This window comes from Wyeomyia smithii, chromosome 2 (genome assembly GCF_029784165.1).
Source record: "Wyeomyia smithii strain HCP4-BCI-WySm-NY-G18 chromosome 2, ASM2978416v1, whole genome shotgun sequence".
NCBI lineage: Eukaryota > Metazoa > Arthropoda > Insecta > Diptera > Culicidae > Wyeomyia > Wyeomyia smithii.
In genome coordinates, this window is record NC_073695.1 from 92,541,627 (window position 1) to 92,569,550 (window position 27,924).

Sequence of the window (27,924 nt, forward strand, 5' to 3'; positions counted from 1 at the left end):
ATCTCGTTTTGACCTGGAAGCGCACTAACTGCTGTCAAAACCCTTCTTTATTCACTCGATTTTGACCCAGTTTTGACCTGCCGTGCTGCCCGAAGCGCACTGTAAAATTTGTCAGCTTCAACCCACCACCGCACGTGCTAAGTTCGTAAACAATTATCTGGCATCTCTTTCTTATTTGCGTCTTAAATGGCGATGACGTTTTATTATTCCTCGGCATTTTTGCCCGCACACAGTGGAATAAAGCACCCCTGATATCGCCATATGATATCGGATATCACCTCGGGTGTTCACACAGCAGCAAACTGATATGATTTGACATTTGCTTTGGCAATTGAAAGGAGAAGAAAACAAAAACAGGTCTAAGCAAAAACAAGACAACAAGAACAATGCAATTAGAGTAGAGACACATACATAAGACATACGTAACACTGGCGTTTTTTTCTGGTACACGTTGCTCCGTAGTAGTCCGTACCTCGTCCCGTCAAACTGCTCGATAAATAATGAACAAAATGAATTTTCATTTTATCGGCTTCATCGAGCCCCAAAGAAAATCCCATAAGGAACTGTTAAAAAGTTATTCACAAAATCAATGCAGCATTTTTCGAGTAGGAACGAGACAAATGCAGGGCTGCACAGGTACACTGCCTTCAAAAACAACTCAAACAGTGATTTTATTCCGAGTGTGGTACCATTCGAGTAGTTCATTTTACACCAACTTTTTTGGAAGATTTTAATCCCATTGCTCCTGTTGTCTTGTTTTAGCTTTGACCTGGTTTTGTTTTCTTCTTTTTCCAATTACCAAAGCAAATGTCAAATCATATCAGCTCACTGTAGTGTGAACGCTCGAAATGATATCCGATATCATCTGGCGATATCAGGTGATATCCGGCGTAGTCTGAACAAGGCATTAGCTATTATTATGCATTAAGTTCAAAATTGGAGTTGTCGACTAGCGACATTCGATTTTACTCTCATACCGTACATTATACTTAACGTCGGAAGTAGTGCGCTGTATAGCGCATCTGATTTCCTAAACAGCGCATTAATGCATAATTAATGCGCAACTTAATGCATAATATGAGGAGCGGAGGTCGAAAATTTCGAAAAAAGTCCTTACGTAATTTGTCTATGACGCCTTTCGAGCAGTTGCAAGCGTTTTCAAAAACATCTGGCACCTCTGTATTTGAGTTCGGTACGGGAAGAATCGGTGTTACCATCAATGCTTGTAAATGATTGAATTAAAATTTTACACTGCATAGTTTATCAATCATATCATCACAAATTTCAGCAGACAATGGCCAGTCGAGCGTTAATGCTATTAGGACAAGTAGTTCCATGTATAAAGTCGAATGCTTCAAAAATCCGCATTCGGCGAATGGAACTGGACACTAATCTCAATATGGTTAGATTTGATATTCACCTTGCGTAACATACCTACCTTAATGAACACGGTTTGTTTCAGTATTTCAAAAAGGATGAATTTTACTTTGTGCATGACCCAAATAAAATGTGCAAAAGTGGAGACATTGTGTTGATTAAAGAACTTCCTCAAAAACTAACAAGGTTGATCACTCACTCGATAGAAGAAATAGTGTATCCATTAGGAGATGTGACCGACCCTATAACCGGCAAAAAAGTAACTGCTGGAAAATATCGTGAAGATGTTGAAGAAACGAACCGACTTTTTGGAAAATCGAGTGAAGCCTTTGACTACGAAAAAGCACCCCCTCGAGGACGACTGGAAGGAACTCAAGATTTTAGTCATGGTGAAACTTATATTAAGTATCACGAAGATGGAAAGGATCAGCCATTTGCGGTGTGAAATGTCTTCTAAATTGGCTTGGCATATTTGATTTTAGTTTAATGTTAATTTGTGAAGAATTATACATCGCAATAGTTTCAATTGGATCACTTTATACAACTATGTTTTGTAACAAGAGAACGTTTCAAACAGATAAACAATACAAAGAAATCGTTAAGAGAGGTCACTGTTCATATTACTTTGTACTACTCCTGTGGACTCAGCATTACAGTACATCTTACTCGTCTAAACCTAGAAATTCACGCTCAAGGGCAGCCCCCATCATATTCCAGTCACCATCGTCGACATCATCTATAGGATCATCACTACCTTCACTGTTGGAGCCCATGTCTAAGTCCGAAGGAAGATCACCGCCCCTTCGAAACTTCGCACTGGGACTTTCATCGTCATCTGAGCTCAAATTTGTTTGGCTATTATCATTATCTTCATCATATCTTATTAAAGTTCTAATGCATTCAGCTCCTTCATCAGCATTTAACCGCTGCTGGAATATGTTGTGCCGGTTTTCTTTTTCTTCTTTTCGCTTTCGCTTTCGAAGCGTTTTGTTCATAGGTGGGTTCTCAATATCAACCGGCTCGTCATCACTGGTACTATCGTCTGACTCGAAAAATTCATCAAAATCATCATTCATAGCGTTAAGATCATCGTTGGAAAAACTCAGTAGCGGGTTGATAGTATCGATGAACTTGAGAGGCTGGGAAGGTTTTCCTGACGGACCACCACCAGATCGACTGTCGCCATAACTCACAACGTGTTCTAGACAGGGCGAGAAAACATACAATAGTCCGATTAGTGCTTGCTTTTGCGTGGAAGGACGTCCATTATTAGTTTTTCTTATCTATTAAATAGAAGCCTTTCATAAAACATTCTACGATTTTGAAAACTTTTGTAGAAGTGAAAGTGAAATGAATGTGTATGTGTATTGTTCTGTTGCAGAAATTATGTGCCCGTCTTGCTCGTTCTTGAGTGGATTTTTTTTTTCAATAATCAAAAATTATCGTTGATTGAGTTAACTTCAAATTTGATATAAGACAATTATAATGAATAAAAACCTTCAAGCAGGTACCTCAAGTACGATGAATGCCTAACAAGCCAGTCGTCGTAGGTTCGAGTCCCGGCTCGAGAGAGACTGTTAGCAGTAAGATCGTAGAGCTAGACCCGCAATTCCCGACTACTTTGTGATAAGGTAGTATGTCTAAACGTAAACAAAACGAGTGAGAGATGATTTACGCTTGTGAAGTACAAGGGATATACTGCTGCGCATAGCAAGTCAGACACATTTGCATTTTCAGTAAAATCGAGTTATTACGCGTAAATGGTAGCTAACAATGCATAGTTTTGTAACAATTGATGAGCTCAACAACTTTGTTCTGAAAAACTTCTGGAAAACATCCGAACATATTCATTGTCCCATCTCGTAAGCAGCAATGTTATAGAATCATATAAAAACGCGTTTTTCTCGGCTTGCTGAAAATGCAGGTGGGACTGACATGCTATGCGTGGCAGTATAGTCTCACTCGTTTTATTTACGATTAGACATACGACCTTATCACAAAGTAGTCGAGAATTGGCCTGTACACTAATACACACAGTTGGCTGCGAAGTCCGTGTAAATAATAAGCACGTTTGTGATTTCGTACAATGGATTAACGATTTGTTCCTCCCAGATGGTCTCGAAATACGATTGTGGTCAAAGTCATTCATCGAATGTTTGAAATCTGGCTCGTGAGTGATTGTTAGAGTCCGTTGCGTTGTCATGTACGCCCGATTCTTTTTTTGCATAGGAGATGCGTCCCGAGTGAAAAAAAGATCGTGCAAAAAAGAACCTGCTGCATACTAACAGTGGGCTACGAAGCCTGTGTTAATTTTGGAAACAAAATATAGCACCTAGGCTTCAATAATAATTAGAATGGAGCATGATTAAAATTACACTAAAGTCGCTTTTTACGCGGGAGATACGTGCCGCGTAAAAAAAAACGCGTAAATTCCGGAATCCGCGTGAAAAAACCGCGTAAACTCCGGAATCCGCGTGGAAAAAAACGCGTAAATTTCTTAATCCGAGTTACAAAAAATTCCGGAATCCGCGTAAGAAAAAAATACCGCGTAAATTCCGGAATCCGCGTAAAAAGCGGTCTTAGTGTATTAGTTTCCTGTTACATACTGCATTCAGTAAATATCAGGTTCATCAAACACTAACCTGGACTGTGGCAATGCGGTGGTGGTTGTCGCATTTTGGACGGTTTAGACGTTCGCAAAGGATATAGCCGTTCCTCGACGTGTTCCCATCGTTCGGCACAGGTCCAGAGCCATTCTGGAACAACGATTTTAATTTTGGGGTTCTTACGGGCATTGTGCACCTTAGAAGTGCCGAAGGTGACTGCTACCAGGTGTGTTGTGTCTGACTGCATATCCTGTGTAACTACTGCTCCTAAACTGCGTGCTATTTGATAGGCCTTACTTTGTTGTAGTTTCATGCTGTTAGGTACTAGTCCAGAAAACACCAGCTTACACCCCACTAATACTTGCGATTTCACTTGTGGAATGAGTTGCTTCAAATCCGAGATCTGAATGAAATTATTCAAGAAATGAAGTGAGGATGTATCCGCCTTATATAACATGATTAGATGTACCTTTTTCGTTTTGTCGTATGCATCATAGAAAGTTTGATGAATCTTCAGTAGGATGTGTTCTAAATACAGCAAATAGTCATCTGGATCTTCTATTTTGATCAATTTGTTATCTTTGTCGATTCGAATTTTTTTGCTGTCCATTTCTTCTTGCGCTGTGTTTGAATCGGTGTTATTTTCGTTAGCGGACGATGCACTTTCAGGTGGCTTTTCTTTGCTATTTCCAGGCGGGGGTCCCTCAGTAGCGGGCAATTGAACCTCCGATGACGTAGCATCTTCTTCTGTTCTCATGTCATCAGTTTCGATCTTTGGAGTGGGAGGTCGGCTATCTTTGTCGCTTTCCTTCTTATCTTTCGAAAACTGGCCAATCAAGTCTGAATAATAGAACAACTCAGGTAATGAATAAATAATTGTATGTGTGAGGTTTTTCGACATCCTATTCTCGCGTACATAAGACAATGTATTAATAACTTACCTTTGAAATCAACTCCCTTGCCGTCGAGCTCGTTCTTCGTCATACCAGGGGGTGCATTGATGTCTCCCGTGTGCTGGAAAAAGTGATATGGCTTTACCTGAATAAGATTAGCAGCCATGTTCCAAACATCCTCTCGATCGTCAATTATGCAAACCATAGAATCACCACATGGGAAAAGAGCTCTGGAGCGTGTAGAAGAATTAAAATTTATTGCATTCAAAATGTATACCTACTTTATCTTAGTTTAAATTGATACCTACTTTAAATTATCTGTTTTGCTTGTCGCATTGAAGCACTCATCTCGTGAAAGTATTCGATGAGAGAATAGTTTGCGATCCTCATCCAAAAATTGCGCTATCATGTGGGCATAATTTCGTGCTCCAAACGTGCAGATATGCAACTCGTAGTATGGATTCATTTCTGCCAGAAATTTTAAAGCACCCGGTCTGAGTCTAGTGTGATACCAAGGCGAATTGGGTCCGTACAGTTGAAAGTGGTAGACATCCTTTAAAAAAAAGCGACAAAGTGATAATCAATATTTGTGAACACATCTCAATGAGCTTCAATACCTTCAAATTGTTCGGTACATTATCATTGGTTGTATGAATTAACGTTTGATCCAGATCTACTAAGAGAACAAGTTTCCTATCTTGTAGCAATCGTTCCGTATCCGCTTGTCCTAGTTTCTTTGCCAATGTTTCGGTTACTTTTAATTCTGGCACAGAGTGAATCATTGGAACTGATGCTACAGATGTGCCTCCTTGGTCCTCTTGGCGTAAATCTGCACCACAATCTGCACACATATCCTTGATCACAGTGGTGTGAGTACATTGTTCGAGTTCTAGTATTGGTTTACTGCAACAATAACAAAATAAAATATTTTTTTCGACAGATAGATTTGTTGTTTATTATAAACATAAACAATCGATTGCCGGGGCCTACCATTGATGACATGTCAGCTATTAGTACACTTACCCTTTATCAACAATTTCACCTTCTCTGGCGAGGCGCTTTTTTACAACGCCCGCTTTGGTAGCTTTTAATCGCTTAGTGTCTTTGTCGGAAGCATCGAAACATTCGTAAAATAAAATAATACTACCTCCTGTAACCGGATAACCTTCCCGTACTTTCCATTTTTGGATTTTTATAGCAAAATCTGACGGAGCATAAAGGATGTTTTGATTTTCTGCAGCCATGTTTGTCTCACTATTGCACTGCCGCAGTGCTCTCTTCGAAATCTTTTTCTTTTGACGCAAATGACAATCGCCAAATTTGACAGCGTTACCGCGGTTACCACTGTTAGGAAGAATCGTTTTTGAAGAGTTCTCGATCAACATGTTAAAAAATCGTAAAGCCTGTACACTCTTTAGGTTTAAACCAGGGGGGATCTATCTGTCAAACATCGTGTAACCAACGGGTCTACTACGAAAGGCTGAAACACGAAAGGCTGAAATTCGAAAGGCTGAAAACTACATAAGGCTGAAAACACGAAAGGCTGAAAACATGAAAGGCTGAATTACGAAAAGCTGAAAAATCATAAGGCTGAAATTCACAAAGTTAATTTCTAAAAGATCACTCGCGGCCTAAGGCCGACTCGATTGTCCGAAATGTATGCTGTCCTTACTCGCTATCGCTCGTTCGGACTAAACTAGGGGATCACCCCTACGAGTCAGTAGACCTAGGAAAACGAACGAACCTATACAGAGGTGATTTCTGCGGGGGGCTGCCCCCCGCAGTGGCCGGCGCTTTCGACGGCGGGTCGCCGGCGCACACTCGCGGCCTTTGGCCGTCTCGCCCTGAATCATCTAGGAAACGTGTACAAGAGTCAAGTGTGTATAGATTCAAATGTTGCCGAAAATTAATTTTCCGTTGCACAAACCAATTAAAAGTTGTTTCAAAAGTTTCAGCCTTTCATGTTTCAGCCTTTCGTTTATTCGGCCTTTTGTGGTTTCAGCCTTTTTTGCATTCAGCCTTTCGTTATGAAACATACTTTTCAGCCTTTCGAGTTTCAGCCTTTCGGGTTTCAGCCTTTTGAGTTCCAGCCTTTCGTTACTAACCCGTAACCAACATATTCGGCAACATGGTGTTTGTTTTGGTTTTTGTTCTTTTTGGTTATGAAATTGATCGATGTGAAATATTATAGAATTGGAACGTTTTTTTATCAAAACTCGAGAAACCGCGGAAAACTTTTATGAATGTGTTGTGTAGTGATTTTTTCCTCATTATCGTTCATAGTTACAAACGTCACGGACCAACAAACGTCATGGACCAGAGCTGATCTGCGATAACGCACACATATATGAAATTTGACAGCAGTGAATCCCCTCTGGTTTAAACACAATTGATACGTTGCGGCTGCGTTTGCGGCAATTCGACAGTTAGCCCATACATTTTTGCCAAATTAACGTCAACGCAACGCAAACGTATCCATTGTGCTTGGGCCTTTTGTCTAATGGTCAAATATTTGACCTTCTGACATAATGGTCAAATTTATTTGACATCATGGTTGTTGTTTGCCCGTGTTTGCCCCATGTTAAAATTGGAGAGTGACAAATAATTATCTTTGACCAAATTTTTATCTGTCAAAAAGTGACAAATATTTGACGCTCGGTCAAAGAGTGTACTACAGGCTTAAGTGGCATTTGCTGCATTTCGAGAAAATAAACATTGAAAATTGGCATGATGAAATCAAATCGTATTTAAAATCGTCACCACTGAGTGCTCGGCTAAAAAACGGGAGTCAGCCACATTTAAAAAAATGGCAGTGAAAAAGGTTTTGTATACAGAACCGATACACTTAAATTTTCATGTATATCATTTGGTTGCATTTTATTCGTAGATTTTAACTACAAACGGTCGAAACACAAATGACCGAAAAATTAACGAACGACTTGCAAACGACTGAATCGAGTGTTTTCAACAATTTGTCAAAAAATGAGTAGAGGTCTAAGGGCTAGACACGCTAGACACCTTTACTTTCATGAAAAATATTTCGATAATATTACACGATATTGGTTGATATATTTTGATATTTATCGTTCATCTGTCAATTGACATCCTCCAACGATAATGTAACGCTTGATGTAACGGCAATTAGGTATGATATAGATAGAGAGGTCACAGACAAACAGACGTACCACTGCATACAAAATTCTAAGAAAATTTTGGTTCCGACTAACTTGTGCGACACCTACTGGACATATTCTGCAAAAGATAAACCTTCAGCTTTTCTGCTGATTTTGGCAGCACGGTGCTCGAATACTGTCAACTGAGTTCAAAGGAAAGGGCACATCAGCGCCACCACCGCTGCGGCGGGAATATTCCGCATAGCTGAAACTCATTTGAAATGACCGGTTTTTTAATCCACAGAAATAAATCTCGTGGTACGTCTGTTTGTCTGTGGAGAGGTGCCCGAAAATGGAACGGTAAATAATTTTTAATATTTAATATTGGAAATATTTCGCTATCCAGCTTTTTACGCACCATAATGACGGTCGCTATAATGCGTGTTCGTAATATGCGAACCTCTCTGCTTACGTCAGATTTGCGATTTCTGAAAAATTGGCAACACAAATGTTGCCAGATACATTTTTCTTTTGATAAATTGTATGGAGACTTCAAACTGACGTAAGCAGAGTTGTCAAAAGGGTGGGTAACTTATTACGAACTCTGCATTATAGCGTCCGCCATTATGGCGCGTAAAAGGCTGGATATATCAATAGTGTCTTACCCCTAGGTAGAGGTCCCTTTTGATTTTGAGTAACTTTCACTCTCTTTTTGGGCTCCCTTCATATAATTTTTTTTTGAGTAACGTCACATATAACGACGCTCAATTTGGATGTGATTCTGATGTGCTTCAGATTGTAACATATTTTTTTTTAAATTGTGTACGCCACAGAAGGCATTATAATTGTGAACTTTTATCACCAGGCATAAATATTAATGATTATAGCACAGACTAACAGACTTAACACTTCGAACACATTTTCAAAAAAAAAATCGTTTTGATGATACCAGTACTTTACGATAATAACACTAGCACCATCTGCTGCATGTGTCATATTGGGAATCACAAAATATGTATGAGATTTCATGACAGCGCCCTAGACGGTATTATTGCGTGGCGACTGTTATTCGATTGGAAATTTGAAACGATCGTTTTTTTTGTGGCTATGGAGTTAGGTTTCAGTGTTACGTCTGTTAGTCTGTAATTATAGTGTTCTTCATTAGTTATGGCGGAGAATATCCAGTACGGAATCTGAGCTGTATCTTCGGGTGTTTTTATCTTTTTTACGAGCGTGAATGACTTTATTTTCCGTGTTGTATTCCGTCAGTAACACTGGTATAAATCTGTTGTCACATTCTAAGACAAGACGTGACAGCTGGTCACCGTTACATTCAACCAATTTGAACCGGCTGCTGATTGGCTGAATTCGATAACGCAATCGTCACGTAGGAAATACAACGAGGTTACTTTTCACTGTAAAGCAGTGATGCTGGAGAGTCATAATTTAGCTATTATAATTGTTCATAAATAATGATGCAAAAGTATGCAAGGTACATGATATTACCGAGTAATGTATTTCACTGTTATAACTTTAAAAATGCATTGATTAATCGTTTATTACTATTTCGGTTGAAGTCCAAGAAACTTAGAAAGAAAAAATTTGGGTACCAAGGAACTTAGGAAGAAAAAATTTGATAATAGAAGTATGCTTTATTGAACATAAAATAATAAAGAAGAATTGAGTATTATTCGCCTATATATTGCAATTTTAATTTGTTTTATTTTCATTGACCTGCAGAAGTTGTTAAAAATAATCATTCTGGCATCAACGGTATGGAACGTTCGAAAAAATTTCGACGGGGATGACGGCCGTTACGAAAAGAAAAATAAGAAGCCAACTGTCGCGTCTTGTCTTAGGTCACATTCAGGGTTGCCACATTTAAATCTGTGTTTTCCCTTGAAAAAATCTGAACATCTGTATCTGGAACAAAAATATCTGTAAAAAAAATCTGTGTTGTTTAAACACAAAGAACTTTGTATATTTTGAGTTTTTATGGTACATAAACGAAATTTTTAGCTTAAAACGTGTGAGGAGTTGAAAATATGTTCAATTTGCTCAATATTTAATGAAATAAAATTTGGATTGTTTTTAAAAATTAATGTCAATTTCGAAAAATCTGTAAATCTGTACTTTTCGACGAAAATCTGTATATCTGTATATACAGATTCTGTACCGTTACTTCGGCCAAAAATCTGTAAAATACAGATTAATCTGTACATGTGGCATCCCTGGTCACATTGACAATGACCGGATCCGTTACTACCGTTATTATCAGTTACACCCAGCGTTGCCAGGTAACCAGATTTAGCTGGATTATCCAGATTTTTGAACATGTATCCAGGTAGACAGCTTTGATGTCCAATTATCCAGATTTTTCATGGATGATCCAGATTTTATCCAGATTTTATTTTCTCTGTTCCGCAAAAAGGTCATCACTTCAATTTTGGCGCGAAATTTTGCAATTTTGTCACCTCAAATTTTGCGTACCTCAAGACTTTTATCCGAAAAATTAACCTTTCACACCACGAAATGACCGCCAGATTTTTTCCAGATTTTTATTTTGCCTTTTCCAGATTTAAAAAAAAATGACCTGGCAACGCTGGTTACACCTCATCTACACCGCACCTGCCGCACTCCTCAGCTTGATTGACGCCATGTTCAATTGAAGTCTGCCATTAATATTGTGAAGTTGTGCTTCTATTTTTCGCAGACTAAAAGAATATTGCTGCGTTGCCGAAACTAGTCGAGACAGTCATTTTGTACTTTTGAATTTGTTTACGGTGCTCGTCAAATTGAAACATAAAAAAGCAAGGTAAAAATGCTGATTAATTGTATGATTTTTACGAGCAACCGCAGCGGATTAAATTCAATCAACGATTAGAGAAAATTTCAATGCTTGCGAGTTGCAGTACTGTTAAGTAAACATTGACCGTATCATTAACCAGATGACTCTTTTTCATTGTCTAGTACGACAATAATGGCTGACGAAAGCATACTAAATGATTCAAATCTGGGAATACTTGGATCCAACGATGATGATTCGGAACTAATCGTTGAGGCAAGTGTGTTTTTCGTATGTTTTATATTACGGAAATTGATTAAATCAATAATTTACAGGACGATTACCTAAAGGGAGCCGAGATGCAGATTGATCCGGAACTGGAAGCGATTAAAGCTCGTGTGAAAGAGATGGAAGAAGAAGCAGAAAAATTAAAACAGCTTCAATCCGAAGTTACCAAACAAATGACACTAGGATCGCCCACTGGTGTCACTCCTGTTTTAACAGCCGAAGAAAAGGCAGAAATTGATAATCGTTCGATCTATGTCGGCAATGTTGACTATGGAGCCACAGCCGAAGAGTTGGAAGCGCATTTTCATGGCTGTGGTACAATCAATCGGGTGACAATACTGTGCAACAAAGCCGATGGTCATCCGAAAGGCTTCGCTTACATAGAGTTTGGTTCCAAAGAATTTGTTGAAACGGCGTTAGCTATGAACGAGACACTTTTCCGTGGACGGCAAATTAAGGTAAACCCAAAACGTACAAACCGACCAGGAATGTGCACAACAAACCGGTTCCCTCGCGGTATGCGTGGTCGAGCTACCAGGGTTTCGCGAGCCTGCTGTTACGGAGGACACCGTGGATCCCGGAGGCCAGCGTATGTACCATACCCAAGCCCGAAACAAATTTAGGAGCTAAAGCTTTGTTAGAAATATATCATTTATTTTCGTTTTCTATTCATTGGTTTCTTTGTTGTACGCATTACTGCAACACGTCTTCTACAACCACATTACAGTCGTGGATACCGAGGAAGAGCCTTCTACGCCCCGTACTAGGAACCAGCGGAATGATCCCTAAATCGATGGCTTAAGGCTTACGTTCATTTTTAGCATAACACAACCGACTAGGAGCCGCTCAAGGACCTATGGTAAGTGGTTCAATATATTTAAGATACCGACCACATTCCACGAGGACAGAAAAATTGTCATTCTAATCCCCGTTCCCTCTCGCTGGAAAAACGTGAACATTGACCAAACGCCTCACCCTCTTTTTGTCCACGTGGACGTATTTTTACAAAAAAAAAGTTTAAAAACAAATTGTGGTTCATTTAGTGATTTACATAGAAAATGTCAGCGAAAGAATAACAAAAATAATAAGTTTACATTCAGTCCAATTTCACGTTCAGACCAGAAAAGCCATAAATAAAAAGAAGTCCATCAAAATTTAGCCGAAAAGGGCTGAGAAACGCATTAAACGAAACAAACAAACAGAATTCAGCCTAAAGTGATTGATAAATATTGCTAAAGGAAAAAAAATAAACTAAGGCAGCCATCGAGTAAAACTGGCCGGAAGTCGATTTCAAAAACAAGTTATCAAAAAAGCGGTAGAAATGTTTAAAAGTAAGACAAGAGTAAGCAAAAAATTGATTTTCAATAAGTCCCAAAAATTTCAACAATTTCAAACCAGAAAAGGCATAAAAATTGACTAAAATTTACTGAAACGCTCCTAAAGGTTAGATACCAGAAGCAAAATAATAAAAAAACGCACCCCGAAATGTCTAAAAACACTACAGAAGTTTGAAAAAATATTTCTCAAAAGATGTAAAGATCATAAAATTACATAATTTCAGCAAACACGCCTGAAAAACGTAATAGCAGAAAAACCCCAACAGTAGTTAATTCCAAAGTGAAAAACCGTTCGAAGAAGCAGTGAAATGCCTCCTAAACCAGAGAAACAGCTAAAAATTGATCTGAAGTAAAGTGTCCAATAGCAATAAGCGAATATAAACCAGAAAACAATACTAAGTTCATAAAAAAAACTATCAAACTTAATTCAAAATCCAATAAAACTCCTGCAAATGTAAGTTGAAACATCTGGAAATACAAAGGCCCAAAGAATAAAAAAATGCTTTCCGAATTCAGCTCAAAATGGGTGAAAACGTTTTGAAAAGCCAACAATGGAAATAAAGGTTTAAAACGATTTAATTACACAGAAACAGCCAAAAAAATACGATTGAAATTTAGGCAAAAAAAGTTGAAAAATGATGATTCTAAATTCATGTTCACGTGGATATTATCATTAACCTCTTCCCCCCTCGTGTTGAAATTCGCATACCCCTCCCTCTCCCATACCATTTTCTGAGTTGTCCACGTGGAATGTGGATGGTAATTCATCACCTTTTTTACCGAAGCATGTGCTGTTTTGCGAGCCAAACATTCAAACTTCGTCACAGCAGATTCATTGTTGATTCATTGATGCAAAACAAATCAATTAATTTATGTTGTTTGGTACGCAATAATGTTCACCAACTTTGAACGCAGTGTCAACAAGTGCTACCGTTTTTATACAATTGAATTTAAAATGATTTTTTTTTTTGTACATTTTGGCGGTGATGCTTTGAGGTTGTTGTTACCCCCTTCTTTATACCATGGTTACTCTAGAGCACCACAGGTTTGGATGCGAAATATATTATATATATTATATATTATATAAATATATTCTTGAACAATATACTGATTGTTTTCAAGAATATATTTATGCATTTTGAGTAGGATTGGTACATATTTCGAAAGGTTTTTTGCATCCAACTCTGTGGTGCTCTAGAGTAACCATGGTAGAGAGAGGGTTAATCATCACGCCTAGTTTTATCCCAAGAAATCTAAAATTTGTTCGATAAATCAACATAGAAAAACGACTAGTGAGGATAAATGCCGGGTTCTTACATTTAATCAAATTGAAGAAAATGTATGAGAACGTTACTTGATGAATAACACTTATTGCTAATTACACTGTAAGTTGTTTTTTGTTAGTTTGTAATTGCGTGATTAATTGAATGATAAAATTGGCTTAACAGAATTCCACAGAATCAACTGTTTCATAACAAATAAGGTAGTATGGTGGTTAATACTTATAACATCCTTATCCTTATAGCAAGCAAGGAAAAGGAAGCAAGACAATTTAACAAAAAAGTTAGACTTGTTCTAACTTTAGCCCGTGCATATATATATTTTTCCACAATACACTAGTTATGATTGGAACTTTGCAGACAATTTATAATTTAAGCATATGTTGCAAGAGTGTGTGTGTAAATTCAGTATTATTATTGATTAATAAGCGTCACATGTTACTTTCGTCATACTTTCATACATATTTTTGCAGTATGTTGTCAAAACATGAGGTTTATTCTAGAATTTCTGTAAAAAAACATAGAAGTCTTTTTTTGTTGCTTTATTAGGGTGGCTCTCAGCCACAGACTGGTTCGCTACTGACATCGAGATCAATTTGTCACAAATGGACGCATATATGCTTCACCGCAAATAATAAATGCCTATCTGTCACACTGGAAAATGCAGGCATAGCACACAACGAGGTGCATATCATTAAATTTATTTAAATTGTGAAACAAGTACAACTGTACTTGTAACAACTTGCTCTTGGTAGCTGCCTGAGGTTTATTTTACATCAAATTAATTATTAATTTGAAAAAAAAAATTCTTCACCACTTGCAGTGTTTGAAGTCTTCACTGGTAATGTTGTCCAAGCTAATACGTATGTTTACCGACTGCGCAGACGAAAACCGCTCATATGTGTCGTTTGCAAATTCCAACCCGCGGACATCCTCATCCGATTCGTCGTCACTGGATTCTTTGTTCTGCTTCTACCGAATCAGGACGAATGGTATCCCTATTTGTTGCGGTAACAACAATCAAGAAATTCTGTGATAATAACAGGAAAGCGTTTTACCATTTTGCTTTTTGCCTTTCTCCTAGAAAGGTATATCAATCACTTGCAAAACCGAAAGTATAAAAGTGCTCCAAAGGGCCGAATGGCATATATCACTCGACTCGAGCATTTTCTGTGTGTGTGTGTGTGTGTGTGTGTGTATATGTATGTATGTATGTATGTATGTATGTATGTATGTGTGTGTGTGTGTGTGTGTGTGTGTGTGTGTGTGTATGTGCTGATTTTTATTCTCACTCACTTTTCTCAGAGATGGCTGGACCGATTTTCATGAAATCAATTGCAAATGGAAGGTCTTGTAGCCCCATAAAACCCTATTGAATTTTATTGTAATCGGATTTTTAGTTTAGAGGTTATGTTTAAAATTGTGAAAATCATGAAACATCAATATCTCAGAAACTACACAACCGATTTAAACAAAATTGATCCCAACAGAACGGGCTACCTAGAAAACCCTTAAGTTTTGAATTTCATAAAGATTGAACTTGTGGTTCAAAAGTTATGAAAAGAAACGTGTTCTGAAGACTGTTTAATCTCACTCATGTTTCTCAGAGATGGCTGTACCGATTTTCACAAAATCAGTGTCAAATGGAAGGTCTAATTGCCCCATAAGACCCTATTGATTTGTTTTGCAATCGGACTATTACTTTGCCTGTTATGTTTAAAAATGTGAAATCCAGCTATGCAAAGGAACATATTCCGAAGACTACTTGAACTCACTCACTTTTCTCAGAGATGGCTGACCCGATTTCCACAAAATTAGTGTCAAATGAATGGTCTAGCTGCCTCAGAAGACTCTATTGAATTTTACTGTAATCGAACTGTAACTTCATTTGTAATGTGCCGACTTGTGAAAATCACGAAACTTCATTATCTCAGAAACTACACAACCGATTTGATTATTATTATCAGATGAGCGGGCTAGTTGAGGGTTAACTGATGAATTATGATTGAACACGTGGTTTCAAAGTTCGGCTGCCCTACACGTTCCCATTTCATTTGATTATAATCGAGCTTAAGCAACCGTTATGTATTAAATTGTTAATAAAACAACGAAAGTCTATTATCTCAAAGATTACATGACTTATTTGAACATAACTAGTGTCATACGAACGAGTCATCTCTCAAACTTACAAACAACAAACTTCATAACAATTTGATATGTGGCTCAAAAGTTATGGAAAGAAGAGAAATTCAAAGACTATTTAAAACTATACCTGCTTTGATCGATATATGTGGCCTCAACATAATTTAAATATGGTGTCGTACTATTTGAACGTTCCAAGTTCATTGATTCCTTGCGGTTTGTTTGAAGTCTGCAAATGTACGACGAATCGGCCATAGGATATGATCAAAGTCAAATAAATCGTTTCGTTTGAAATGATTGGTTTTATCGAAATGACAACATCCTCGTCTTTTGGCTTCTGTACATCGCCTTAATTCTGAATATATTCATATTGGGTGGTATTCTGTCATTATCAGCAGACTTTCTGGCATTAATCTAACACCGGAAATACCCATATTGGGAGGTACTTTTGGTTGTTTTCCAGAAACTAAAAGTGGTCGTCTTCAAATTCAAAATAGTGTCCAGGGTCAATGTTTGGTTTCTATGCATCATCACGTTTACGGAAATATCCATATTGAGTATTATTCGGTCACTTCCGACTGTTGCCTATAAGTTGCCATTTAGCAATTCAAAATGGTGCCTGAGGTCAATTGTTAGCTCCTTGCATCATTATGGTTCCAGAGATACTCATATTGGATAGTATTTGTTTATTTTAGGCTGTTTTTCACAAACCGGTAGTCGCCATCTTGGAATTCAAAATGGTATTTAGGATACTGGTTAAAGAAAAACTCATATTGGGTGATATTTGGTCACTTTGGACTGTTTTTCAGAAGCCGAAAGTCGTCATTTTGGACTTTGAAATTGCCTGTGAAATCAATTTTTGTCATCTGGGCGTAATTCTGGTTCCGAAAACATTCATATTAAATGGTATTTGATCATTTCCGGCTGTTTGCCAGACACCGAAATTCACCATCTTAAAATTCAAGATTGTGTCTGTGATCAATTTTTAGCTTCTGTGCATCTTTCTGGTTCCAGAAATACTAATATTTAATGGGAATCGTCCATTTCAGGCTGTTTTCCAGAAACCGGAAGTTGCCATCTTACAATTCAAAATGTCTGAAGTCGATTTGTGGCTTCAGTGCATCATTATGGTTCCGGAAATACCCATATTGGGTGGTATTTGGTCATTTGCCGCTGTTTTTCCGACACCGGAAGTCGCCATTTTGGATTTCATAATGGCATTTGGAGGCAATTTCTGGATTTTGAACGGCATACTGGTTAAAAAAAAACTCATATTGGGTGGTATTTGGTCATTTTCTGCTGTTTTCAGAAACCGGAAGTCGCCATCTTAAAATTTAAAATGCTATCTGTGGTCGATTTTAGCTCCTGTGTATTTTTCTAGATCCGGATATTATATTGGGTGGAAATCGGCCTATTTCGGTTGTTTTTCATAAACCGGAAGTTGCCATCTTACAATCCAAAATGTTGTCTGAGGTCGATTATGGAACATATTTGTTACCACTAAAAACATTCACCTGCCAATATGGTTCCATTTAGTTGATTAGTTCGCGAGATGTGCAGAAATTTGTGCTTTACTTTTTAATGGGATCCCTCCCTTATAGAAGAGGGAGTCGGGTTTCAAACTATTATGTACATATTTGTTACCATTAAAAACATTTACCTGCCAAATTTTGTTCCATTTGGTTGATTAGTTCTCGAGATGTGCACAAATTTGTGTTTCATCCGACTATTATGGACATATTAGTTACCCCTTAAAACATCCACATGCCAAATTCGGTTTCATTTGCTTGGTTTGTTCTTGAGTTGTGCAGAAATTTATGTTTCATTTGTATGGGACCCCTCCCTTCCAGAAGAGGGAGGGGTCTCAAACTATCATAGGAACCTTTATCGGCACCAAAAACCCCTACATACAAATTTTCAAGTCGATCGGTTCGGTAGTTTTCGGGCCTATATGGATCAGACAGACAGACAGACAGATCGGACTGCATTTTTATATGTAAAGATTACAACATCAATATTTTAGAACCTAAAGAGTGAATATACATTTATTGGATTGAAGCATTCATGTAAATCTATTTTTACAAATAAAAAATTGAATGAGAAAGGCTGGGTCTGACCGCTAGGTGGATTAATTTTGGTTTTTGTAACATGTGACGGCAGTACAGAAATCTCGCCAAACATGTGAAAAGGGCCCATGTGCCATATGTAAACAAGCCACAATTTCACGTTTTTTGACGAATACAAGCTTAATCCGCCCATACAAATAAGATTTGCTGATTGAAAACAACTTCTTTTATCAACAAATCTTATTTGTATGGGCGGATTAAGCTTGTATTCGTCAAAAAACGTGAAATTGTGGCTTGTTTACATATGGCACATGGGTCCTTTTCACATGTTTGGCGAGAAATAATCTTGTTGGACCATACATTCTCGAAGCTAAGCCTTGATGCTTTTCCGATTCGGAACACGACCTTCGGTTTATTATATACAGACTTCGCAGCCAACTGTGTTATACAGGACAATTGCGGGGCTAGCGCTACGATTCTACTGACACTAACAAACAGTCTGTCCCGAGCCGAGACTCGAACCTACGACTGGCTTGTTAGGCCAGCATCGTACCTCGGGACCAGCTGGGAGGGCCAAACATTGTCATTCAGGAAAAATGTAGCTAGTATAATTGCCTTGAAACATAAAAAAACTCATCTCGTACCTCGACATCTAGAAGATCTAGAGTAAAATAGGAATCGATTTGTTCATGGGCTGCTCACATTTTCTCGGGGTGAAAACGAGACAAATGGGTTCAAAAAATGGGACACTTAAGAACTATTTCTGAATTTTTTTAACAACCAAAGTAATTTGTACAAAGTCAAGTACAAGTCAGTGATGTCGTTCTCAGCTGTAAATTATCGCGATTCGGCAGTAAATTCTAATTGTGTAGGCAGCTTGAAAATGAAATATTTGGAAACTGTATTTATCTATGAAAAATTCGTAAATAGCTTCCTGACTTCTAAATTGAATTTTATTTGAGTATTATGCACTTTCAGGTAATTTCTGTCGCAATGTTTTATTAATAGTTCAGGGATTTTGAAAGCATCTTTTAAGGTTTTTTTTCTTCGTTTCATTCGAAATTGTCTTTTTATCTACCACTTTTACAGTGATATTTCAAACTTGTATTGAAAATTAGATTTCTAATTATTAACTGATGGTTGATATTGTGATTTCAGAGAAAAATTAGAATGTTGCGCTCTAACTGACAACCAGGGTTGCCACATTTAATTCTGTTTATGTAGCTGAGAAAATCTGACCATCTGTACCGATTAGCAAAATATCTGTTCAAAAATCTGTGCAGAGCAATTGGATTCACTGTTACTTACAAATAACCTTATTCAATTATTGAGGGCTTTTAATAAATAATTTGGTATGAATGTTTCCAACAGAACTAGAAATGTTACAAGTTTTCGAATTTTTGAGAAAGAACAACTAGTTCGGGATATAGTTTCGACTGTATGGGGTATCGTTAAACCATATGGATTATCGTCCGTTTATGGTTATTGATTATGCGGGATGACCACCGCACGGAGGAGTACCTAGAACAAAAAGCTGGCCAAAATAAGAAAAAAAATTTTTGATGCTTTTTGGTGCCGCTATATTTTTTTCTGCAGCTTAAATAATTGCTTCATAAAATGCCATCACTAGACTAACGTTAAACGGTATGATCATATGCTGGGAATGCTGTAAACATTGACAAATTTTCAAGCATTTTTTTGAGAATTGAACCATTTATAGTAACAAGGGATGTCAGGCGTCAAAAAAATGACAATTGATCAATATTTTGCAGTAAATGAGTTCTTTATGTTCAATGCTAATAAACCGGTTGATATAAATTCCGAAATTAAAAATTATAACTACTCTTAAGAAGTTTTCAATATTAGTGATTTTTATGTAATTTCGAGCTTTTTCAATATTATAAAAGTTATCAAATCTCACGGAATCCGATCATATAATCTTCAGGGGAATGGAAGTTCATAGCATCACGAACACATTCTCACAAATATCTCATCCGGTAACGTCCGGATTGACATTTGCGACCCGTTTGAAAAATGTTGTTCATGACAAATTTTGACGTTAAGTGTTCACGCGTACATGGAAAATGAACAGTTAAAATAGCAGATTGGTCCCTGCCTCATGCTCTAAACAGAGTTTCAGCTCTGTAAAAATTAAATGAGATTAGTTTAGTGAACGAACTTCAACTAACTTAAGTTAACTTAATATTAACTTGATGCACAGAACCATTAATCCGGGTAAATAACACTTCGCACAAAAGGTTTTTTCCAACCTACGCACGGAGGAGTACCTAGAACAAAAAGCTGGCCAAAATAAGAAAAAAAATTTTTGATGCTTTTTGGTGCCGCTATATTTTTTTCTGCAGCTTAAATAATTGCTTCATAAAATGCCATCACTAGACTAACGTTAAACGGTATGATCATATGCTGGGAATGCTGTAAACATTGACAAATTTTCAAGCATTTTTTTGAGAATTGAACCATTTATAGTAACAAGGTATGTCAGGCGTCAAAAAAATGACAATTGATCAATATTTTGCAGTAAATGAGTTCTTTATGTTCAATGCTAATAAACCGGTTGATATAAATTCCGAAATTAAAAATTATAACTACTCTTAAGAAGTTTTCAATATTAGTGATTTTTATGTAATTTCAAGCTTTTTCAATATTATAAAAGTTATCAAATCTCACGGAATCCGATCATATAATCTTCAGGGGAATGGAAGTTCATAGCATCACGAACACATTCTCACAAATATCTCATCCGGTAACGTCCGGATTGACATTTGCGACCCGTTTGAAAAATGTTGTTCATGACAAATTTTGACGTTAAGTGTTCACGCGTACATGGAAAATGAACAGTTAAAATAGCAGATTGGTCCCTGCCTCATGCTCTAAACAGAGTTTCAGCTCTGTAAAAATTAAATGAGATTAGTTTAGTGAACGAACTTCAACTAACTTAAGTTAACTTAATATTAACTTGATGCACAGAACCATTAATCCGGGTAAATAACACTTCGCACAAAAGGTTTTTTCCAACCTACGTAGGTTCCACGAGGCATCATATAATCTGTCAGCTTCAAATTGAAAATTCAAAATGAAGATATTTTGCAACATAATTTTTTTGATAAATTTGTCAATTTGTTTCGCTGCTCATTTTGCGAACACAAATTAAATGAGCGTATTACTTCATTTGCTCATCTGCTCACTAACATTAATAAAGACACATAGGCTATGTAAATGTAAACATTAAGTTTTGTGTGTGATATTCAGAGTTACTCTTTGATACAATACTTTAACCAGCCATTTCCACTTCTCACTTGAATATTTCTCAAAATATTGCTTAATAGCAGCGAAAATAATTTTTGACAGGTTTCCAGTCGAGTTATCCCTCTGTGCACCGGTTAAAACTACACTGAAAGAAATCGACACGACATTATAAAGTTTTTTGCACTTGAATTCGCCCTACTGGCCAAAACATATAGAATTCATATGCGAAACACTTTAGAATTATTTATCGTGCAACACCTCATTTTCAAAACGAAAACACTTTCAACTCTCGTGTTATAACATATAAACATAAAGTGTTTGGATTTCAAAATCTCAATCTCAAAAGAATGTTTATCGAGCTTTGAATGATTTTTATTCGATTTCAAATGAAAACAGTTTTACATGGAAATTTTGCATATAATGCAACTTTTGTTTTATTTATAAAATTGGAATTTTACTATAAAAATTCATCACAAAATAAAAACTATCCTTTTCTGTTGAAGAAGCCTGTAAAGCAAACAAAGAATTAAATTACTTTAATTTAAATAATTGATGCCTTAGTAAACAAATACTTGCCTCTAGCGTAAAGATGTTTTCATCAGAATCTCTATGATCTTGTGCTAGAAGGACGAAATAAGATTAGAATTCGATTCTTTTACGTGACATAAATCACTTACCTTGCAAAAATTTACAGATGTAGTCCGGAAAATCGTCGAACTTCTAAGCCGTATGACACTCGCTGACTTTACATCTGTCGCTATTTTTCTACTTTGCAGCACAAACGGCACTTCATTTGACATATAAAAACACAACAAATCATCTGAAAGTGTTTCGCACATGATAATAACTGTGATGAAACAGTGGGGCAGATTCAAGTGCAATCCACTTGAAAGGGATATTGGAATCATACGTAAATGAAGTGCGGCTCATGGATGTAAGTTGATGTGTGCGACAACTTGAAACGAAAGTGAAAAATGATTGAATTCGATGAAAAAAATTCTACAAATAACAATGCAGACTCATTTTCATATCCATTTGATGAAACACTTGGATGGAGCGTGCGCAGTTTTTTCAGTGTATAGTCACTGTATGTTTTACTAGTCTGGCGGAGAATATTTGGGAATCAATTTTAACTGTTATAACGGGAACCAGTCGTATTGAATTTCCATTGACTGGTTCCCGTTATAATAGTTTAAATTGGTTCCCGAATCCACTCCGCCAGACTAGTAAAATATACAGTGACTATAGTTAAAACCTTCAAAAAAAAAATGTGTCAATGAGATAGGGGCCGTTCAATAATTACGTAAGCAAATAGGGGTGGAGGGGGGTTGTGCAATATTCTTACGCTGTCTTACAGGGGAGGGAGGGGGGTGAATAGATTATCTTACGTAAGATAAACATAAAAAGTGGAAAAATATGCTTACGTAATTATTGAACGGCCCCATATATGGGAAAAAGACCTCTGAATTTCGTTCAGAGATTTAGAGGTACGGCTCAAAAGTTTCGTCTTCTCGAAAAAAGTCACTATTCTAAATTTCAGCACAATCGGATTTCGGGAAGTCGTGCGGGTAAAATTATACTTTTTTACCAATGAAAAAATGTTCGATAGCAAAAAAAAATTTGTGATGCCAAATTTCTTAGAGATGCAATAAACGTTCAAATCTAGTGTTTTTTTTTTGTAAGATTTGGACCACTTGGTCCATAACTTCTGTTGGTTCCAGCTCGAGAATTCCTATGCTTCAGGCAATCTTTTTTTTTTGAAAATTTGTTTCCTGAGATAACATAAATGTTTTCCAGTATCGCAAAAGTGTACAACGCATCGTTTCTATGTCTGTCTCCTACATCTTCAAAATTGAGTTTTATACACATAGTTGTCTATAAAACTCAATTTTGAAGATGCTGGTATGGCTTTGTATATCTACAAAGTAGTTGTAAGTTCAACTACAATACGTTGTCAGTCCTATTTTGTGGGTAAGGTGTAGTTAGTCGTGCTACAAATGCAGTGAATTGTAGTTATTTTTACTGATTCTAGAAGCTACAACAAAGCCCAAAATTTGACGTTAAATTAACCACAGATTGTTGTTAAAATTTCACGGTTAATTTAACTACACTACAATTGTCTCAAATAAAAGAGGAGTTATTTTGACAAGAAATATTTGTAGTAAATTCAACTACACGAGCGTTGTCAATCCTAAAACGATACTATTTTCTGTGTAGAGAAATGGCAAGGCGCTCATTGTGAGTTTAAAGGTCACTTCGAAACGGGAACACTGTATGGTCTCGCATAGGCGCGTCGTTTTGGCGCAGGGATACCAGATATACAAATTTGTCTGCAAAACGCAGATTTTTAAAATTTGCGTGCAGATTTTTATTGATTTGCAGATTTTCCATAGTTTCTGCAGATTTTTGTCGGAGTCTCTATATATTTGCGCAGATTTTCTCAAAATGTCTGCAGATTCTTGCAGACTTTTGTCGGCACGAGCGAATTTTTTTCGAATCGCGAATAGATTATTTCTGATTTTAAGCAGATTTTTCCGGTTTTTCGAGCAGTTGCAAACATTCTTTAAAAACATCTGGCATCTCTGTTTTGGCGTAACAGCTACAATAACGGTAGGGAACCTGTATATTAGAGAAATGACAAGACACACACCGGTAAGGCAACTGTCAACATCAAAACGGATAACGGCAATGCAAAATTATACAGATCGCCCGTTTTGATGTTGACAGTTGCCTTAACGGTGAGTGTCTTGTCATTTCTCTAATATACAGGTTCCCTACTACAGTTTTTCGAATACCGTGCGGGACCGAAATCCGTACCCCTGTAGGTTTTATTAAATTACCCATAACAGAAAAGTTAATATGCCAACAATGTTCACTAAGTCATATTAAACCTAATATTGCAATGATATCTGCGTGTAAAATAAACCGATAGACTTGGAAACAAAAACATTAAAAATAAAAATCTCTTCGCGTGTTCGTCAAACGTGTTGTTTTTGTTCGGTGTTAGCAGTTCGCTAAGAAATCCGTTCAGAAGAAAAACTAATTTTAAAGTGCACTTACTATGATTTCAAAGATTCATTAGTTGCAAATCGATCTGAGTGGCAAGGATTTAGTGTTTTGCGTGCTGATTACGAGGAACATATCATTTAAATGGTATAAATTCATCATTGTTCATGCTGTACGCATTTAGAGCCCGATTTGTGGGATGATTTTAAATCCGTACACATAAGCTTTTATATCAATTCTAGTCAGTCTATGTCAGTGGTTATGTTTGAAACTACCATCCTTCTTTAGTAGACTGATCAGACGTACCGTTTTTGGACTATTTTTAGCCTTCCCGTTTTTTGCCATTTTGAATCGTTTTTTAGATACTCTTTGGAAAATCTCCGAAAAAAGCTTTAAAAAACACAGACTAATAATAGTTGCAGACTGATGGGAATACAATAATTCACGAAATAAAAGATAAGTTTCTAAACTGCCAGGAGCTTGTTAAAGTTACTGAGTACCTTTTGGCTTTCTTGGTAGTACCGCGCCAACTGGAAAGGACATTCTCTATTATAAACAGTATAAGGATTGATTGAAAGTCGTGATTGCAAGTTGAGACCATGAGAGCATTGATAATTGTTAGGTAAAACTTCAATCTTCAAATTGCTCGATCATATTTGCAAAATTCACAGCTAAGTTTTTTTGTACATTATGAGGCAGATTCACCAAAGCAATGCATGCTTTGATGAATCTGCCCTATTTTGTAGGTGTTTTTCCATTCACGGCTGTAGGTATTTGTTGCTATCACATTGCTGTACGGATTATGATTCAAAACTGTACGGATTTCGATTCACTCACAGACAAGTGTACGGATTTCGAATCAAGAGATGGGAATTATTTAATTCATTTAAACACAATTGCCAGTAGTTTTACGGTTTGGTGATTGTAAATGTCGATGAAATAAAGAATAAAGCATTGTCAGAAGCTATCATGAAAAAGATAATGTGAATATATGATTTTATATTGATCAATCAATATTCTTGAGTGCTTAAGTGTACGGATATCGGGTCCGCACGGTATACTTACATGGTTTCTTTCTATCCTTTTTTGTCTTTTTTATAATAATTTCCATGTAGCCCAATTTTCTATCCAGATTATTACATCGTTTTATCCGCTGTTTTACAGATTAAAATTATTATTGTCAAAATAATGTCTATTCAAAAAACATTATTTATCTTCAAATATTCTCAATAAGTGAAAAGAAGGCCACCAGTCGCCTCAGATGCAAAATTCAATTTCCCACTTAAGCAGACCACTAAGAAAAAGCCATTGTCAGTAACCGCCAGCATGAATAATGTTTTTTGAAGCAATTCAAAAAAGGAATAATGAGTTGGAATTCCACTACACTTCAAATTGATATTTCCACAAAAAAAGCCAACATCAACAGCAAAAAAGATGCGGATCAAAGTAAAAAAGACATGGCGCGAAAAGATGGCAGTCAAAAAAAAAAAAATAAAAAAATGAAATTAAAAAAACGGGAAACGCAAAACATGAGAACTTCCGATCCGCCATTATTTGCTAAAAAATAATGAGTTGAGAAAAGACGACAAATGCTTAAAAAAAGAAAGATATGCAATCAAATAAAAGAGGACACGGAGAGCCCACCACAAAAAAGAAGGAGCAACAAAAAAACGACTAGGAAGATATATGAAAGATGCAAGAAAGTAAATTATTAGATTTTCAAAATACAAGGTATAAAGAATACGAATTTGTCACTAAAAATCGAGCTACTATAATAAGTGATGTATCACCGCCTTATCGTATACGTATTGCACTTGTTAACATGAATGTTACTATCATTTTATCTATAAGAATTTTCGAACATGCTGGCTTTGAAAAGAAATAATGATTAGCACATCTGTTTTAATCACATTTTTTTATTAATTACAAATAATTCTCAATTTTAACCCAATTGATTGAAACCTAAACGACAAAAACTACGAATGATCGAACTATAGCCCAGAAGTCTTCGTGAGTAGCACCCTCGATCGGTTGTGTCCGATACTCATACGAAAAGATGAACACGAACGAATTCAAAAATCGTTGCGATTTTTTATTGAGTCATATAAATTCATTTGAAGTGATTCGATAAACAATATAAAAACGATTTTTCACGAATAGGATTCGAACGAAAACAAGAAAAGGGCCTGCAAGCATTTCATTGCTTTGCTGTGAAAATAAATGAGAAAAAAAAAACACACGTATTACGTATTTATAGATGTGTTATTCAACCATTAGAAAACATGATTTCTTTTGATATTTTAATTGGCATGGTAATGAATGAGACTAAAATAAGCATATTTAATGTCATTATAGTAGTTAAAGTTAAACGGTAGATCCATAGATATTTGCGATATGTCTTTAAAACTGACCATCTGTCATAAATGGTTCCAGTAAGTGCTCCTCCTTCGGTGGTAATAAACAGCCACTCGTTGCAAAATTGCCACTATAGTCGTTAACACTAGGCGTTCCTACGGAACCTGCTGGAAATCCAGTAGACGGAATACTGTTCGATTTTCCAACAGCTAATGGTATAGACATACTGGTAACGCTAGTAGCAGTCGACGTCTGCTGGACTGACGACTGTCAGGAACTAGCACCAACCTTCTTGTTTTGTTTGATGGCAATTACATATCGTTGAGCAACATACAATGGTGGCGAGTAACCGTCTGCGTATGTGGGATCCTCGAACAGAACTTCATATTCCTCGTTTGCTGTTTGGGGTAGTTGATTGATCACAGCTTTATAAAAACATGTGGTTTGAGGATAAAGAGCCATCACGGTAGTTCCCTTAGAAAACAAGGCATGCCCATCTGTTTCTGGATTTGCTCTCATCAATGGTAGTGGTACAATGCGACGCTTGCTCAAAATATGTCTGTCCTTTTGTTCTTCGTCGATATCATCAACTTCGTATTTATTGGCAGATGATATGTATTGGACGACCTCAGCCAGAATCCAATTTTCTTCATCTTCAAGACCTTTAACGAGTGCTGCAACCATATCGCCAGGTTTTGCTACGTAGTTATTATCTGCAGGTATACTTCCACACAACGCAGGTGTTTTTTCAAGAGGTTTACTGACAAATAAAGGAAGTGTCTGAGCTGAAATCTGTAACATTTTCATTAGTGCTCCTCTTCTAATAGTTTCCTTATTTCCTGCGTTTCGGGCTTGAATTCTACGCTCATTGCGTATGTTTCTTATATCCTGAATTTTTTGCAATGCTTGCCGAATTAGGTTTTCTTCTTGAATTGCATCCTGTAGCCCAATTTTATAAACCGATTTAAGTTTATGATTTAAGGAACAAGATTTTTCATCACTGGACATTTTAGCTAAGCGTATCGTGTTTACTATATTCGGTTCGTTTCTTTTGCGCTCATTTTCGATTTCAACGATCAGTGATTTTAAGGAACGAAGGCGCTCCTGATATAATAAAAAAAAGTTTTTTAATCTGACAAATTTTATAGTTTCTCAACTGTGGATGTTGTAAGTATTCATTGGTTCTTACCTGGACTTGAAGCATCGCTTGTTCTGCTGTTAATGGCATCTTTATCTGTAGCTTGATTTATTAATTTTGACCGTATTATTCCATGAAACCTATTTTAAAAAGTTGCAGAATCCACTAAATGAGTTTTAAACAATGTCGCGTCAGGCATGAATTGAATGAAATAAAACGTTCATTGATGACAACAGGGATGCTACACACGCTCGTAAATAATAACTCATGA

The 27,924-nt window shown here is 36.7% G+C and overlaps 4 protein-coding genes across 6 annotated transcripts; 2 read left to right on the forward strand and 2 right to left on the reverse strand.

The window, feature by feature from the left end:
• The first annotated feature begins 1,158 nt into the window (after positions 1–1,158).
• On the forward strand, positions 1,159–1,984 carry LOC129725055 (28S ribosomal protein S17, mitochondrial). Of its 2 annotated transcripts, none has more exons than XM_055680454.1 (3): positions 1,159–1,225; positions 1,289–1,402; positions 1,463–1,984. In XM_055680454.1, exons 1-3 carry the CDS (start codon positions 1,220–1,222, stop codon positions 1,820–1,822), a joined length of 480 nt encoding a protein of 159 aa, XP_055536429.1. In that variant the 5' UTR covers positions 1,159–1,219; the 3' UTR covers positions 1,823–1,984. The 2 variants fall into 2 exon arrangements, with proteins under 2 accessions (XP_055536429.1, XP_055536430.1); XM_055680455.1 differs by having other exon boundaries at positions 1,179–1,225; positions 1,292–1,402.
• LOC129725031 (RNA polymerase II subunit A C-terminal domain phosphatase) lies at positions 1,836–6,210 on the reverse strand. Its single transcript, XM_055680409.1, has 7 exons — positions 5,900–6,210; positions 5,494–5,779; positions 5,185–5,429; positions 4,925–5,106; positions 4,453–4,823; positions 4,020–4,386; positions 1,836–2,578 (listed from the first exon to the last, which is right to left on the reverse strand). The coding sequence occupies exons 1-7, from the start codon at positions 6,118–6,120 to the stop codon at positions 2,040–2,042; spliced, it is 2,211 nt and encodes a 736-aa protein (XP_055536384.1). The 5' UTR covers positions 6,121–6,210; the 3' UTR covers positions 1,836–2,039.
• Positions 6,211–10,627: 4,417 nt separating this feature from the next.
• LOC129725053 (polyadenylate-binding protein 2) lies at positions 10,628–25,907 on the forward strand. Of its 2 annotated transcripts, XR_008728007.1 has the most exons (5): positions 10,629–10,804; positions 10,960–11,050; positions 11,110–11,651; positions 11,790–11,921; positions 25,325–25,907. XR_008728007.1 is itself a non-coding variant. In XM_055680451.1 (4 exons), the coding sequence occupies exons 2-4, from the start codon at positions 10,970–10,972 to the stop codon at positions 11,827–11,829; spliced, it is 663 nt and encodes a 220-aa protein (XP_055536426.1). In that variant the 5' UTR covers positions 10,628–10,804; positions 10,960–10,969; the 3' UTR covers positions 11,830–11,927. The 2 variants fall into 2 exon arrangements, 1 of the variants encoding a protein (XP_055536426.1); XM_055680451.1 differs by lacking the exon at positions 25,325–25,907 and having other exon boundaries at positions 10,628–10,804; positions 11,790–11,927.
• Positions 25,908–26,056: 149 nt separating this feature from the next.
• On the reverse strand, positions 26,057–27,924 carry LOC129725050 (SAGA-associated factor 29). Its single transcript, XM_055680447.1, has 2 exons — positions 27,705–27,924; positions 26,057–27,619 (listed from the first exon to the last, which is right to left on the reverse strand). Exons 1-2 carry the CDS (start codon positions 27,741–27,743, stop codon positions 26,786–26,788), a joined length of 873 nt encoding a protein of 290 aa, XP_055536422.1. The 5' UTR covers positions 27,744–27,924; the 3' UTR covers positions 26,057–26,785.